Source organism: Micrasema longulum, unplaced genomic scaffold (genome assembly GCF_059751315.1).
Source record: "Micrasema longulum isolate JH-2025_06_02 unplaced genomic scaffold, ASM5975131v1 h1tg000309l, whole genome shotgun sequence".
Lineage (NCBI taxonomy): Eukaryota > Metazoa > Arthropoda > Insecta > Trichoptera > Brachycentridae > Micrasema > Micrasema longulum.
Genome location: NW_028277513.1, coordinates 346,320 through 364,420, shown reverse-complemented (window position 1 = coordinate 364,420; position 18,101 = coordinate 346,320). Strand labels below are relative to the sequence as shown.

Genomic DNA, 18,101 nt, shown 5'->3' with positions numbered 1-18,101 from the left:
AAATTTTTCCTGCTGTTCACAGGACGTATCCTCTAAAGACTTTTAGGTAAGTTGACTACAAAAACCTAACACATGGTGGTTATTTATAGACAACGGGAAAAAGGGAAACCAACAAAACATTGACGTCAATCGTCAACACACGCATAAAACTACACAAACAATCATCTATGCTATTGTATTTATAGCTAAACTTGTTTTCGAGTAATTTGCATACACGAAAATGCTCGGACCCTTTTTTTTTAGACAGGAGATCAGCTCGATGGAGCCTGTTTAGAGATTATACAAATTCGGTAATATTTCCCAGCGCCGGTCACTCGGTTATTGGCGGTCGAGATGAGTGGACGGGGAACCGCGGAGCTCCGGCAGAACCAGACTGTTGTGAAAGTGAGTGATGACATGCCGATAACCTGCCGGTATCTCGAAGCTCTGACCTTCCTTCGCCGACAATCGGCAATGGTGTGTTCGCGATAATTAATCGAGTGCGGGGAATTTCGACGAGTGTACGGCGGTCAGTGATCGTGAAGGCTGCGAAGTACTGCACCTTGAAAACAAGGCAGACCTTAAAGAAAGCCTAAAATTAATTTCGGTGTTAAAATTATACAGCTTCCGGAAGCTTGATTTATCTGTTATCTTGTGTGCTACGCCATAAAATAAATATGACGCGGAGGAAACAAAAACAAAATGTTGTTATTTAAATTGAGTGCTTGATTGTTTCCTTCAACAGGTGACGGATTTAGGTCGATGGGAGATGTAACAATTGTCTTTCCGAATCGAGAAGTCGGTGTGCGGTTTTGGGTCGGAGAAGTGCGTTCCTGACACCCAGTTCCGAGGTCTCTAAGAGTCACCGCGAGGAAGACACCGAATACCAGTTAAAAATGATTAAGATGAACGAAAGCACGCTGATATGCGCAGTAGTCCTGATCTGCCTAGCGCGCGGGATTGCTGCAGGGCCGAGTAAGTTGTGAAATAATAATGCTTTTACTGTCTGTATTTATCAATTTTAGTAAGATGCGATTAAATATTTGAATTCCAAATACTTAGGATACAACCGTTCGGTAATTCTGCTTAAAAAAACAATATTTACCAACATTGTGACGTTTGTAAAATAATCTGAATTGCTTAATTTTTAATGCCCGTGTAAATCGACATTCCTAAAACGCTGAAAACGTGAATCTTGAATTGGTTATTCAGTAATGAAACATATTACATCGCATCGTTCTAAAACTCTGCACAATGCTTTAAAATGTTTGGTATACTCTTGCAAAGGTTAAGGTCCAACACTGTGCCATTGTGCAATGAAAAATTTTCAAATGACTTCCGTTATATTTTGCACGCCTTTTGCACTTCACATCAGCACGTAAATAGTTAAAATCATAACCTTAAGTATTTAATTCTTCTGGGATCTTCACCTACTAGTTTTACCATCAACTCGTACAAATTTTCATGCTCTTGTTTCTATTTTGAATGATATATTTCAGCTACCGTTTCCTACTTCACTGGTGCAAGGTCTCTGTAAAGGGTATCGTATTGTGTCTAATTTTATGTATTACAGATTTAATTTGATATTTGTGTTTTTAAAATTCAGAACCGGTTGCAAATGAGGCAGATAAACAAATGTTGCAAACAATAAGAGGTTCTGTTGATATTTGAGAGCTAAAATGAGTTTTTATTCCCACCAACCAAATGAACAGTTATTGAAGCGGTATCGGATAATCAGTTCCTAACCAATAACTTCGATTATGTATAAAAAGATGATACCGTTTCGTGCCCAAGGTGATTGAATGTCAACAAAAATTAATAATTCGGCGAGCGTTGCCTCTTTTTCTTGCAAATTGCAACCGTTTAAATTATTTACCAAAAACGTTTTTAATTCACAAAGCCTTAAAAATTTAATAGTTATTTAGTAAAATAATTGTCGCGTAATTCTTCGAAAATGATGCATTTTTCTATTACAACATACTTTTGTATATTTAGTTAATTTTAGAATTGTAACTTTACAAAAAAGATACTAGCTCTTGTACTTGGTGAGTGGCTTACACTGCTATAGTTATTTAGTAAAATAATTGTCGCGTAATTCTTCGAAAATGATGCATTTTTCTATTACAATCTACTTTTGTATATTTAGTTAATCTTAAAATTGTAACTTTACAAAAAAGATACTAGCTCTTGTACTTGGAGAGTGGCTTACACTGCTATAGTTATTTAGTAAAATAATTGTCGTGTAATTCTTCGCGAAAAGCAATTAATAATAAATGCTATCATAGATAATATTTATAATTTTGTTAATACTCGTACAATTAAGACGTTCAGTGGTTTTATATTTTTTTTATTTATTTGTTAATAGACTATTAAACCAAGCAGAAAACAACCAAATTATTTTGATGTATTATATTCTCATCGCTATGATTTTTTTAAATTTTGTAATGTTGAAATTAATTCGTCCGTGACGTTAGTAATTCTCTTCGGTGAGTGTCGTGATATTTAAAGGAGCCCCGTAACTGTCAAAATATACTAAACGCTGAAAAAATGGTTTACCGAAAACTCTTTAATAGTATTTTAACAATGTTTTGAGTATGTCCAAATGTTTGCAGACCGGCTGGATTTCTTCCCTAGGAAGTTAATCAGATCTAAATTTGTTTCAACAGAGACAGAAACATTTTTAAAAAGGGAATATGGAAGTCTAGCTATTTACAGGGTTTCTGACCTGTTATCAGCTAGTTTCAGTGGCCGCTTCACACACCATGTAACATTTACCACTCTGCCCACGTTTAAACATCCACATTTCCTCAACTCTTCCATCTGTTTACTTTTATGAATGTTACTAGAATGTGACTAAATGTTACACAATGTGCAAAGTGGCCACTTGAACCAGCCGATGACAGGTCATAAGCCCTGTAAATACCTAGACATCCATATTCCCTTCTCGAAAATGTTTCCCTCTCTGTTACAACAAATTTATATCTTAATAATATTTGACTGATTTATATAGCGCCATTTTCGTGAAAAATCACCGCAAGGGAACATCACATACTACAAATACCGATAAAAAAAAATTAAAATAGATTTATAATAATTGATTGTATTTTCAAAATCAATATGGATATTGTGGAGAAATGTTTTCATTTATAAATTTTTTAAATATGTCTCTAGAAAAACGCGTCATGTTTGGTCTTGATAGTTGTGACGTCAAGATTCGCGACAATGTTCTAAACATACTTAAATGTTCAGGAACAAAAAAACATGTAGCCAATGGAATGGACCTTTTTTGCGGGAATTCAAAATTACATATTTAAAAGTATTTTTTTATGCTAGCTACTAATAATTTGCAAAAAAATATTTTTTGTACTGGACAGTATTTTGTAGACCAAAGGTCTACTTTAAAAATGTTTTAAAAAAGGTGATAATTCTCCAATGTATACGTAAACTTACATTATATCTATGCCAAAGTTACATATTATATTTTTAAAATTGAGGGTGTGACAAACTAAAGAAGCGAGATTTAAGTTGGGATCTGGAGCCTTATGCTGGAAAGATTTTGTCACCCATTCGACATTAGTCGATTGGGCATCTCGATTGCTTTGTCATAATGAAAACCCTCCGACAATTTAATTACAAAGACAAATTAGACTGTGGCAACACTAACAAATTCGTATTTATCTATGGCCAATGGCTCTCCTGTCACACGTAAACCTCTATTGTTTGTTGTCAGACTTTTTCCGTTGAAAATTTTGTGTATGGAATATTATGAAATAAAATAAAATGTTTTAGTGAGACACTGCAACACTGATAATTATTATTTGCCTTTGACATAACTCACATCTACATGTTATTATTTCATATTCATTTAATGGATTATTAAAACAAATAGTAAAAAACGTATCTCAAATACGTATTTTGACATTGACGAGCGATAAAACAATTTTGAAATCATGTTTCTGGTGAAACTTCATTTGATAATGGATTAAAAATAAGTACAGTTATATTTGTTGCACATTTGTTGATACGCCGTCATCATTACATTGATCAGTGTTGTAATTTTTAAATTAAAATACAACAAAGAGTCCAGCATAAAGCCCCTGGACTATCTGGGCCTGTTGATGAGTCGTAAATTTGAAGGCAATCAGTTCCAGACAGAGGAGCCGGCAGCGGTAAAAGCACGATCTCCTAATCTGGTGTTTGGGGAGCGCCGGATTTCGACAAGTTTTCCTCTGGCTGAATTTTTTTTTATTTTTATTTATTTACAATTTTAAAAAACCCGTTAGGGTTACATTAGAAATTTAATATTGTCTAGTCATTTTATGTCTCGTCTAGTCTAGTTAGTTCAGTCATCATGTGCTTTTTCAGATTGATTTTAAATTTGTCTCCATTAAAAGTTTTCAAGTAGTAAGGTAGGTCGTTGTAGTGTTTAAGTCCATTATGTAGTATTTTTGACTGTCCTGTGTTTGTCTTTGCTTTTTCAATATGATAGTGTTTTTGTTGTCTGGTGTTATATTTATGTATGTCAGCATTTTTGACTAATATTATGTCGTCGTCTTGTATGTTTCCCAGTGTTATTTTATGCATAATTTTTAAGGTCTCAATTTAAGTCAAGTAGTTTATGTCAAACTGGTGTGTTTTTTTGTACAGTTCAGTCGTAGAGGTCAGGTAGGGTAGGTTGTATGTTAGTTTAAGAATTTTATTTTGTTGTCTTTGTATTCTTGTTATGTCTGTCTTGTTACCAGTTCCCCAGAAGGCGATCATGTAACTCAATTTACTTTTGACATAGGCTTCGTACATCATAATTTTTTCCTTTCTTGGTATAAAATCTTCAATTTTGTAGAAGAGGCTATGTAGTGATGCCATTACTTCAGTGAGTCCGTCTATGTGTTTTGTCCATTTTAATTGTCTGTCCATTGTGAGTCCTAGGTAAGTCACATGTTCTAGTTCTTTAAGAGTTTCGTTGTTTATTTTTATGTTCATGTTATGGTTCTTCTTTTGTGTTTCAAAATGTATTATATTGCATTTCTTGGCATTTAGTGTTAAGAAGTTTTTGTTTGTCCATTCTAATAGTTTTTGCACGTCATTGTTGATGGTTTTAGTGGTTTCAATGTCATTTTTGTTTTCATATAAAATTCCTAAGTCGTCCGCATAGATTGTTTTTTTTCCCATTATGTCACTGTGTATTATGTCGTTAATGTATATTATATAAAACAATGGTCCTAATATTGATCCCTGAGGTACTCCAAATTGCATTGTTGTTATTTCACTTTTTTGTTCTTCAATTTTCGTAAACTGTTTTCTTCCTTGTAGATAGTTTTTAAATATTTTGAGAGCTTGTCCCTTAACTCCTGTATGTTGTAGTTTATCTAGAAGGGTATCTATGTGGACTGTATCAAATGCCTTCTTGAAGTGCTTCAATTAAATGCTGATATAAGAGTAGATTTTCTTTGACATGTATTTTCAGAGACAGAGCTCCGATAGGTATCTTGGAGCCATTTCACGAAGGGATTTGAATACTAGCAATGATGTATTTCGCGACAAATCTTAGATTTACTATTGACGTATTAATAATTAAATTTTTTTATTTGTAAAATTTTCAGAGCTGCACATAAAATACAATAGAGAAATATTGCTTTTTTTTTTCATTTAAAGTAGGGATGTAACGATTCCGATACCGATATATCGGCCGATATAATCGGCAGACCGATATATCGGCATTGCCGATTATATACAGCCGATATTAAGAGTCTGAAAAGCTATCATACTTGTCTTATCAACTGAGCTTAGTTGACTCAGAGCGTCTGTTTTCAACTGCAGGTCTCATACAAAATGATTTGCGTAACAGATTGTCTGCTAATAATTTGAACAAACTTTGTTTTCTTAACAAAAATCTACCAAAACTTGACTTTAATTACTGATTTTATCTTGTGTATCGGTTAACTTTACCACTTTGTGTAATTTAATGATAATTACATTCTTAATTAGCGTTTTGATTGCTTGACAATATTCTTGATTGTTCCATATAAATAAATGTTTTCTTCGAATTTTAATTTAACATTTTGGATTACAACCTTCTCAAGGTTCAGCCTCTAATAAATAAAGGTAAGTTTTATGCAGAATAAAGACAGTTGTTCATTATTTATTTGTTTTATTTTTTCTATTTCTACTGAGCCACCGATATCGGTATCGGTATCGCCGATTATTTACCTTAATGATCGGTATCGTATCGGCAAAATTATGTATCGTTACATCTCTAATTCAAAGTAATAAAGGCCTAATACTGTCCAGTAAAAAAATTAATTTTGTTTATTATCAGTAACATAAAAAATATGTTTAAATTTGTAATTTTGATTTCCCGCAAAAACTGTGATTCCATTGGCCACGCCCCTAATACGTCACGATTCATGTTTATTTGTTACTGCCATTGAAATTTGTGTAGAATAATATCAGGAATTTTGACGTCAGAACAACCAAGGACAAACACGTCGCGTTTTTCTACGAACGTATTTTTATTGAAATTCTTTTTTATATTTATGTATGAAAACATTTCTCCACAATATCCATATTGATTTTGAAAATACAATTAATTATCCTAAATCCATTTTATATATTTTAATCGGTATTCGTAGTATGATATATTTCCTATTATAACCATGCAGACAAATTAAAAAAAAATAGGGATACCAGTGGCGTCAAAGCACCAATGAATGACCGTTTAAGTTTCAGCTTGTAGTGAAATCCACATTAAAGGTATAAATTTAATTATTTTAGCGTGCAAAATAAAATAAAACAATAAAAAACACATTCATTTTTCTAAGTATTTTTACTTTTTTATTGAAATACGAGTATTACAATTATAATTAATATTATTCTAAAAACATATCAGAATCATCAGTGAATGACCACAACTACCCTAGTAAAAATAATACTCAGATTTAGTTACATCATAAAACACCCTAACACATTAGAATATGGATATATTTAAAGAAGTGTATAAGAAATAGCATCAAATAAAACACTTACCACACCTTTCCTTACAAAAACACTTTTAATCTCAGAACAATAACGGGAAGACGCACTATTACCTTTTGACAACTCACAGTTCAAAACTGATAGATTTGTTTCTTACCAAAAGATGTGTCCGCCTACTGCTTTTGTCATAGTTTCTAGTGTTAAAAGTTTTTTGACTGGACACATGTAGCAATTTTTATTACATTGTGTTTTATTAACCAATGGTCATTTTCTGGGGGGTGGTCATTTACTGGTGCTTTGACCCTACCTCTCGCAATGAAAAAAATCAACAAATAAAAAATTTTACACATTGAAGAAGAATAGAATAAAATCGGTTTGTGGTCCCGTGGCTAGTGTTGCAAACCTCACGGATCAGAGGTCCGGGGTTCAAACCCCACTCTACCCCAACTTGATTTCCATTTTCTAATAGTGAGTTATTTACAACTCGTTGAATATTGTCCAAAATAAATAAATAAATAAATAGCTGCCCAAATTTAAATATTTGAGTAAATCTAACGTAGTTATGCAGCAGAAAGCAACCAGTTCATGAATTTAAAAAAAATAGACATTGGTTTTATCGGGTGAAGTAAGGTCAATTCTATGTTTTGCTAAAAACAGCCAGACCGCTTTCATACAAAAACTGTAATAATCACCTTCTGAAAACAGTGATCACAAAAACTCCATTTCTCAACTTGCAGAAAACACCCACGACACTGGAAACATCTTACGGTACTTTAAAAATCATTAAAACTGGTCAAATACATAATGAGATTTTTGTTTGTAATATATAAAAAATATGTATTCATTGTTTATCATTTGTCAAAGTCAAAACCATTCCAACTGTTGAGTAGATTTGATTATTAACTTTTTATTTTTAACTTTTCATAAAAGTGCTATTATCTCAGTTTCACTTTTCTATGGCTGGCTGCTTTCTGCATAACTAAGTTCAATTATAAGAACGCTAATATATCTTTTTCCTGAAAAAATAAATGCACTAAAAGGTAACGAATCATTTAAGTGAAGTTATGGACATTGATATATTACAACAGATATATTTTATAGAAGGGAATGTCGAAGTCTAGGCATTTACAGGGCCCGTCAATGGCTGGTCAAAATGTTCACTTTACACACTGTGTACCATTAACCATTCTGCCCATGTTTGAACTTCCATATTCCTTCGATTCGGTCATCTGTTATAAAGGAAGAATGGTGAATGGTGAATGTTTCATAGTGTGTAAGGTGGATACTTAAACCAGCCAATGACAGGTCATAAGCCCTGTAAATACCTAGACTTTGATACTTCCTTCTATAAAATGTTCTTCATCTCTGTTGTAGTATATAAATATTATAAATTCCCATGGGGGTTGAATCCAAATAATGTGTACAAAACTTTGGAAAGACTCAAACACTGTTGAAAGAAGCAAACATCAAAAAGTGATTTATCCCAAATTTAAAATAAATGGTTAATTAAAATTTTAAAGTTTGTAATATAAATTAGTAAGAAAAAACACAATTAATTAAAATCACGTTTTTTCAATATAAAACATGTCCTAACGTTTGAACAAATAATAGTGTTAACAAATTGCAACGGGGTAAGATAATACCTTAATAAAGGAAATATGGAAGTTTAGGCATCTACAGGGCTTATGACCTGTCATTGGCTGGTTTAAGTGGCCACTTCACATACTGTGTAACATTCACCATTTGATTTGTTGTTGTTTGAACTTCTATATTTCTTCAATTCTTCCACCTGTTGAATTTAGTGAAGTTAAAGAGCTGAAACCTTTATTGTCGTAAAGGGATTTATGACTAAATTATTTCACATACTGGCAACGTCAGAAAACGATTTTCCAATTTTTAAACTTCTTCTTCGACCAGTTGGTTTCAAGGTCACAAGCCCTGTTAATGCCTAGACTTCCATATTCCCTTCTTTAAGGTATTGTCCATCTCTGTTGTAATTCGTTGATCTTAATGACTCTCGAGGAAGTGAAATCCAGTATTTTGTCTGCAACTATTTGGACGAACTCAGATATTGTAAATAATAGTGTTTTCACCAGCACACAAATTGGAACAAAATATTTTTTATCCTAGCACATTGTCGTCGGGACACGGCATTTGCCGTTTTTCGCGGACTGTCGGTCAACCGCGGGACACGGCAAATGCCGTTTTTGTCGACTGTCGGTTGTTGGCGGGAAACGGCATTAAACGGGTTTGTTATCAGCGTGAAATAAAACGCCTTGAAGGGTGATTTGCTACCTGGGGTGCTAGGCGACAGTCTGTCAACGTTATTTGAGATGCCTTGTCCGGATTGGCTAGTGTGCCACTTGTAAAGGCGTCGCCAGAAATCTAGAGTTTTATGCGATCTCAATCTCCAGTTTAGTTTGAGTCATTTCACGTATTGGACTATTTTTCATACCGCTCGCACTGTTTTGTTTACTGTTTGGTATTTTCTTATTTGAATATATTAGCATTGTATAGGACGTTACCCCTACAAAAATGTCTTTACAAGCCAATGATAGTGACGATGAAGTGTATGCCGACAATTTATCTAATTGTTCATGGAATGATGACATTGAAGAGTTGTCAGACAAAGAACCGAGTGATGATGAACAAATACCAAGACCTAGAACGTTTCACCGTCGCACTATTGAAAGTGATTCTGATTCGAAGACGAGCTCAGATGAGGATGTGGACGAGTGGTCATCGTTTGATAATCCTCCAGTTCTGGAATCGTTTTTAGGCCGCCGCGGTTTGAATTCAAATGTCCATTGTCCTCAAACTGTAAGTGATGCGATAGAGTTATTTATCGGTGATGATTTGTTTGAATATTTTATAAACGAATCAAATAGATATTACCACCAAAACTCACATAATTACAAATTATATAAAAAATCGGGAAAGTGGAAAAATATTACTTTGAAAGAAATGAAAAAGTTTTTGGGGCTGATTATTTTGATGGGACAAGTTCGAAAGGATATAAGGGACGAGTACTGGTCTACTGAACCAACAACCGAAACTCCTTATTTTGCTAAAACGATGTCCAGAGACCGGTTTCGGCAGATATGGAAAGCGTGGCATTTTTCTAACAATGAAGAAATCATAGATAGTTCCGACCGATTATGCAAAGTAAAACCAATTATTGACCACTTTTTACCTAAATTTATTTATTTTTGATGATCAAATGTCAAATATGATTTCTTTGAAAATTTCGATCAAAAATATTATTTGGTTTAGAAATTGTGTCAATTTTAAGAAAGCGATATATTTTTGCGCTAATCGCGAAAAACACCCGCTATAGGCTAGAGTCTATTGTTCGAAGCGCCCGACTACAATGTGCTAGGAAACCAATCACAGCGTGGGATCCGCCATTTTTGATTGGGGACAAATTGCATTTTGCATGTCATTCTGAACTATATATCCAGTTGAAGAACAAGAAAATATAATATAATATGTCCAAGTGGAACCAGGGGCCTTATGCTGGACTCATTCGTCTTTAGAATCGTATGCGACTTCCGTAATTCGACGGTGACAGCATTCTTGAACCACCCATACGAATGCAGTCGATTGGAAACCAATCGACTTTATCTCGAGTGCCAGCATTCGACATTGACAATCGAATGCGACATCGTAACTTTAGCTGTCAAACTTCCTTCTTGCTAATTGCTCGGCATTCATGTTTGAATGACGATTAGGTATTTTTGTTGTATTTTGACTTAAAATTTACAACACTGATCAATGTAATGATAATGGCGTATCAACAAATGTGCAACAAATATAATTGTAGTTTTTCTTAATCCATTATCAAATGAAGTTTCTCTAGAAACATTATTTCAAAATTATTTTATCGCTCGTCTATGTCAAAATACGTATTTGTGATATGTTTTATACATAGAATTAAGAATAGTCCAGAAACCGCATACGCACATCAAACAGAAGGCGACTAAACTATTCATAAATTAGTAGGTTTACGTTTTGACCCATTAGTTTCTTTGTAGACGTCGCTCAGTATGCAACTCCTGATTTGAATTCAACTATGCCGTGTTGTGTCCTTTTAAAATGTAGAAATACTGCTAGGATCTTAACTAAACAGGATGCAATCACATTTCACGTGTAATTAGCAAATGGATGTGTATGTAACAAATGCATCATTTGTTACATACACATCCATTTGCTAAATTAATTTATTTTTCCATCTGTGAGATTGTCGAAGAAACAAAATGAACATTTCGTTAGTGTTGCCAGGGTAGTAAACTTTTTTACCCTACTTTGGTCATCTAATGAGAGAACTAATGAAAATAGGATTTCGGATCAAACAACTCAATCGTGACATTTGACCGACATTATCTTTAAAACTTAAAATATTATTTAACATGATATAAAAATATCCGTTTTATGTAAAATAAAATTTGTTTTATATATTTTAAGTTTAAAGTTCAGTAATTCGGTGTTACACAATTTTATTCTTTTACAAGAACACAACTAAAGTTTCGGGAGAGCACTCCTCCCATCGACGGGTGATATAAAACTAATATAATAAACACAGAATATTGTTCACAATGTCATCGAATCTAAACAAAAAATAAACAGATTAATCAGTGAAACTTAGAGCAGGGGGTTTTATTCTTATCTAAGGTGTTGGCATATGAATGGATGGTTATCTTAAGTACAAATATGAAAACATGGACGAAACATTAAGTCGAATTTATTTCTTAAAATTTAGCACATAAGTGGAAGTTGCAATAAGTAAGTCTAAGATTTAATGTGTGGGAAGACATCGCTCTGCTAACCGCGGTGAGGTAACACTGATAACAAAGTTTTATTTTCATAATAATTTATAATGAAGTGTTACGAAGTAAATGCCGATTCAATTAAAAATATTCAGTAATTCAATTACTCTTATTAAATGACCCTTTACTTATCTACTCTGTTGTGTCAATCAATATTTCCGCTTGCACAACAAAATTTGAGAGAAATTAAGAGATTGCTTTTTTTTTACCTTACATTTGTGTTATAATTATATTTTTTCCCATCGTTCAACATTACAAACATTACACAGATATATCACGAATGCGCGCGTCAAAAGTGAGGCATCGTGGGGAAATTATTGGACACAGTTCGATGTATTCAAATATGATTCTGCGCTCCTTCTGGACTATTCTTAATTCTATGGTATTATACAATATATTTTTAAAATCCATTAAATGAATATGAAATATTTCTAATACCATGAAGATGTGTGTTATGTCAAATGTTAATTTAAAATATCAATGTCGCAGTGTCTCAGTAAAACATTTTTTTAAAAATAATATTTCATACACACAATATTCAACGGAGAAGTCTGACAACAAACAATAAAAGTTTACGTGTGGCATGAGACCAAGAGAGCCATAGATAAATACGGATTTGTCAGTGTTGCCACTTTCTCATTCGTCTTTGTAATTAAATTGTCGGAGGGTTTTCAAGAATAGCATTATGACAAAGCAATCGAGATGCTCAATCGACAATTGTCGAGTGGTTGACAAAATGTCACATCTTTCCTGCATAAGGCTCCAGGACCATTGACAGCTTAATTATTTCAGAATGAACTCTGCTACAAATGTCGATAAACTAATATTAATAAGACTTGATTTGCATCCAAATTACATTTTATGCATTTTAGAAAACATGCAAACAACGTTTTGTCCTCAAGCTTCACGAAAAACACGTTTTGTTCAAAGATCAATAAAAAAATACTACTTTCAGAAGATTTAAATTATGAAAAGAATGCTCATCCTGTTTTTATGTATACAATCAATATACTCATAATAACCCTTCCCTTTCTGTGCCAAAAACATCATCGCGTTACGGCGCTGTGTAGTCAATACACATGCAAAAATGAAAGATTTAAAATCAGAAAAATGTAATATTCATCAATATTTTGGATTTGTCCAAATTTTTGTAGACAAGAACTGGATTCAACTCCCTGGGGAGCTGTTTATATTAACATATTACAACAAAGATGAAGAACATTTAAGAAAAGTTAATATAGAAGTCTAGGCATCTACAGGGCTTATGACCTGTCAATGGCTGGTTTAAGTGGCCACTTTACATACTGTGTAACATTCACCATTCAGCCCATATTTGAACATCTATATTCCTTCAATTCTTTCATCTGTTGATGTTTGTGAAGTTAAAGGGCTGAAACCTTTTTTTATGCGGGTGAGATTCATCTAATTGAATTATTTCACCTACATACTAGGCAACGCATGAAAATGACATTTTTTCAATTTCTATACGTTTTCATGGACCGGGTGGATTTATCAAGGTCATAAGCCCTGTAGATGCCTAGACTTCTATATTAACTTATCTTAAATGTTCTTCATCTCTGTTGTAATATGTTAATATAAACAGCTCCCCAGGGAGTTGAATCCAGTTCTTGTCTACAAAAGTTTGGACTAACTCAAAATATTGTTGAACGTTTACCAATGAGGAGAAAAACAGAATATCAAAACTCATTGTTCAAGGGATTGAAGAAATAAAGGAGATCCTTTATTTCTTCAGGTAACTCATTTTACAGCTTAAAGATCGAAGTAAATCAAATTAATTTGAAAAAATATATTATTGAAAAATTGTGATAAAAAATTGTAAGGTTATTAAAAGTTTGTATTAGTTCTTAAGATGACCTGTCATCGGCTGGTTTAAGTGGCCACTTTACACACTGTAACATTCTCCATTCTGTCCATATTTGAACATCTATATTCCTTCAACTCTTTCATCTGTTGATGTTACAGCTCCCCAGGGAGTAGAATCCAGTCGCTGTCTACAAAAATTTGGACAAACTCAAAATATTGTAAATAAACGAACGTTAGCTTTGAAACAAAAATATTTTTTTTTAAATGACGTTTAAAATTATTTTTCGTTTATTTTATTGCCTCTAATATGTGTTTATCTTTTTTTTTTCTTAAAAAAAAGTAGTTTTTTATGTTTAACTGAATTTTATTTCTTTAACTCAATCTTTATTCTTATCTTTCAGTAAACTTTATCTATATTATAACTTAAATTGATTTTACACAATTATTTTATATAATTTATAAAAGATGGTGGAGTTCTATAATTGAGGAAATATATAAAGAATGTTAGTAATATTATTAATATTCAAAGCATTAACTTTGTGGTCTAACATTTTAATATTATGTTAATAAAATTTGTATAAAACCACTCACCGACTTATCTGTCTACCGGTTTCGAGACGTAACCCGTCTCTTCGTCAGGACAACAACACTACACCAACATGCAAATACCACTACTCACTGAAAAATAATGTCCCATTAATTAATAATCAAGTAAATTTCCAATATAGTCCATTATTCGATATTTCATTGTAATGGTCACCCTACCCTCCCCCTCCCCTTTTCCTCCTTTTCTGATTGTGGATCCTTTTGAAATATTAGCTTCATAAGTCATTAACCCTCGGTGGTGGCGTAGTGAAGCATGTGTCTAACCTGCATGTCGATTTTATATTTTTGCAAATCTACTATGGTGAAGGTGTGTAGTGGTATTTGCATGTTGGTTCAGTGTTGTTGTCCTGACGAAGAGACGGGTTACGTCTCGAAACCGGTAGACAGATAAGTCGGTGAGTGGTTTTATACAAATTTTATTAACATAATATTAAAATGTTAGTAATGCTTACTTAAAAATTGTGTGTATTTTATGTATCCTTGTTGAACTTCAAAAAAAAAAAAAAATTTAAAGTTAGGTGTACGGCATTATTGTCCGCTACCTTATACTTTCTAGAACATGAAGAAAGAAAAAGTATATTTTAATTATCTTCAAACTGTAAAACAAGTTTAAATAATATTGAGTCGGGGTTTTCCGTTTTAAAGTCATAACGTAACCAGACGATTGGTAATGTAACAATGTTTGATTATGTCCAAATGCTTGCAGACTGGCTGGATTTCCTCCCTAGGGAGTTGTTCATATTTAAATTTATTTCAACAGAGAGGGAAAAATTTTTGAGAAGGGAATATGGAAGTCTAGGCATTTACAGGGCTTATGCCTAGACTTCCATATTCCCTTCTCAAAAATTTTTCCCTCTCTGTTGAAATAAATTTAGATTGGTAATGTGTTCATGTTAATTCTGATTTCTCAACAATGATATTATATTGCTTACGAACGCGTGGCATTCATGTTTACAAGTATACCCAATAATCAGGTTAGCTTAGCATGCGTCATGTTTCACACGGAGAGTGTGTTCGGGTTCTCTTGCCGTGACGTGCGTCGCGTCGTATGCATTGTGAAATTCTCGGGAATCCCGTAAAAGACTACGCGCGCACGACCTAAAGGTAATTAATTGCACATTTTTTTAAAGTGTGAATTATTATTTTTAATGCGTCTTTTTCCTTAATGCGTTTTTTTCGTGTCTGGACGAATGAGGAATACAGTTCTGTTTGTGAAATCGAACCGGAATACTGGACAATTCAATTCAATTCAATTTTTCAATTCAATCCAATTTTGTTTATTCGTAAATATGCACATTACAAAATGGAATATCTTAATTAATATATTATATAGAAATAATTAAAATAATTAGGTTAAATTAGGTATATATAAAAAAACATACAAGTAAAATCAAGAAAGGAGCTCTGCGCTGGTTTGGACATGTAGAACGTATGGACAGCGAGAGAACGGCTAAGAATATTTACAATGCGAATGTTGATGGATGCAGAAATAGAGGAAGACCGAGAAAGACATGGCATGACCAAATCCAACAAATACTTATATATAAGATGGACATGTCAAAAGTCGGAATAATCGGCGCGCGCGCATGAGAAGATGTATGAATGTAGAGGAAGCGAGATCTGTATGCAAAGATAGAGTGTTGTGGCGTTCTATTCTCTCTGCCTACCCTTACGGGGAAACGGCGTGATGGTTTGTTGTTGTTGTTGTTGTAATATCCAGATAATAATATGTTAAAAAAGTAAGAGAATCTTGTAACGAAAAACTCCCTCCCGTAATATTGTTCAATATAGAGATAGCCCTTCCAACAGGCATAACTATTGGCGGGTTGGTCCTGTATATTGGAATGTGAAACAGTCTATGCTAACGCTGTCTAAGGTAATTCGGAACATAAAAGCTAATGCTCCGGTTAATTTAAGGGTTGTCAATAATACCGCGCAACAATCGAAAGAAGTGCGTGGTTCAATACACATTCCTTCTAGTCTTCAAACTGCTGTAACCGAGCATACCCTGGAGGAACTCAGTGAGATAAAGCCATGGATGATATCTGCACTCCCTCATGTAGAGAAACCGAAGAAATTTTCGACAAACGTTTTTGACTCGGTGGCGACCTGGTAAAAATCCTGTTAATAATTTTGCTTCGTAGCGTAGTGGATTTCAATTCAATTATATTCATTTATTTAAATATAACATTTACATTACAAACATACATTCAGTACGTACATATTATAAAAAATAAAGAAATACATGAAAGAGACTCATGTCAAAGTAGTAGAAAACCCATTCGGATACATGGAACAGATCAATATCCAGAGCGATGTTGTTCAGCATAGCGGTAGCCCATCTGCAAGTTAGTCCTGTATATCGGAATATGAAACAATTTATGCTGACGCTGTCTTAGGTAATTATCAGGAACATACCAACCAATGCTCATCATAATCTCGGGATTATCAACCATACCGCGAAACAATCGATAAAAATGTGTAGTCAAATACTCATTCCTTCTAGTCTCTAAACTGTTGTAGCCAAGCATACCCTGGAGAAACTCGGTCGGGTAGAGCCAAGAATAATACCCGTACTCTCTCATGTAGAGATATTTTAGAAACTTCTTTTGGAGTTTCTCTATCATGTGTTAGAGAACATATCTGTTCATGTGGCCCCTAAATCTTCGAGCCACTCTCGAGTCTGCTTTGCACCAAGGAGTTGTAAAGAGTTCTCAGTACGCGGGTGTTTTCAAAAACCCTGGCGGTACGCAGAACGAATCCTAACATCTTCAATGCATTGCCACTGATTGTCTCTAGGATGTTGCGATCGCCTACCATTTTCGAGCTCCTGTGTTCGATTTCTGACAACATTTAGAGGAGATATGGATTTTAAAAATTGTTTCGAATTGCAATATTGCATTGTTAGTAGACTGGTACTTACCTAAAGCGGCTGACTAATAATCTAATTCTGACTTTTCTTCACAAACGTATTCCTGTATTTTTTTCCTGGATTATGGCCCTAGAGCGGTGATTTTTTTTACTTACTACAGATATTTATCGTTGGTGTTTTTTTTATTTATTAATTGTTTATTATGGGAACCGCGACCATCCAAAAACCCTTAAAGAGGATCGGCGCAGCGGTGGCAAAAAAAAATCAAAAATATGTATTTGAAAATCATTTTTCTGTCACTCTCTCGCAAACGCCTCCCCGATACTGTGCAAAAAAGACAACTGCACGTCAGATTGATTATGCCTAGCTAAAATATAAAACACGAGGTTTCTTTGTCTTGTTTTCCGCACCCCAAAACTGAACCGATTGGTTGTTTTTTTTTAGAAAGAGTATCGGATTGAAATTTTCTGTGTCGGTATTTTTTCCGTTTCTCAAATTTATTTATTATATTTGTGAACCATACGTCCAAACACGGCTGATAAAACTGAGCAATTTTAAGGGTTTTTAGATGGTCCTTAAGAGAGCCGGGCTATCAAGATAGTCTTTCATGACATACCAAGTATGTCATGAAAGACTATTTTATTATGAAACTCTTTCTTTAAAAAAAGGACCAAATCGATTCAGTTCAACGGTCCGCAAAACGGGACAACGGGACGTCAATTTGGTCGATTTTAGTTCGGCATAATCAGTCCAACGTGCGCGTGCGTTTTTTGCACTGTGTCGGCGAGGCATTTGCGAAAGAGCGTCAGAAAAATAATGTTCAAATATCTATTCATAAAAATTTTCAGCCACAGCGTTTCATGTTAATGTAACAGATGATCGAGATGCGCATCACTTGGTGTACTAATATAATGCTCTATGCGCCACTAACATCGTTTTTATTTTATTTATTTTTTATTAATTCGAAATTACTCTTGTTTACATATTATTCATGACCTTATTTAGGCTTTTTAGGCTGTGCC

General features: G+C 33.7%; 1 protein-coding gene across 4 annotated transcripts in view; it reads left to right on the top strand.

Moving 5' to 3' along the window:
* The first annotated feature begins 311 nt into the window (after positions 1–311).
* The window catches only part of LOC148282623 (CLIP domain-containing serine protease B8-like), a 43,835-nt gene continuing 26,045 nt past the window's right edge, over positions 312–18,101 (top strand). For all 4 annotated transcript variants that reach the window (XM_088224778.1, XM_088224777.1, XM_088224776.1 and 1 more), the window contains exon 1: positions 312–954. In XM_088224778.1, the coding sequence (XP_088080904.1) occupies positions 876–954 (79 nt within the window). In that variant the 5' untranslated portion in view covers positions 312–875. The remainder of the gene's footprint in view (positions 955–18,101) is intronic.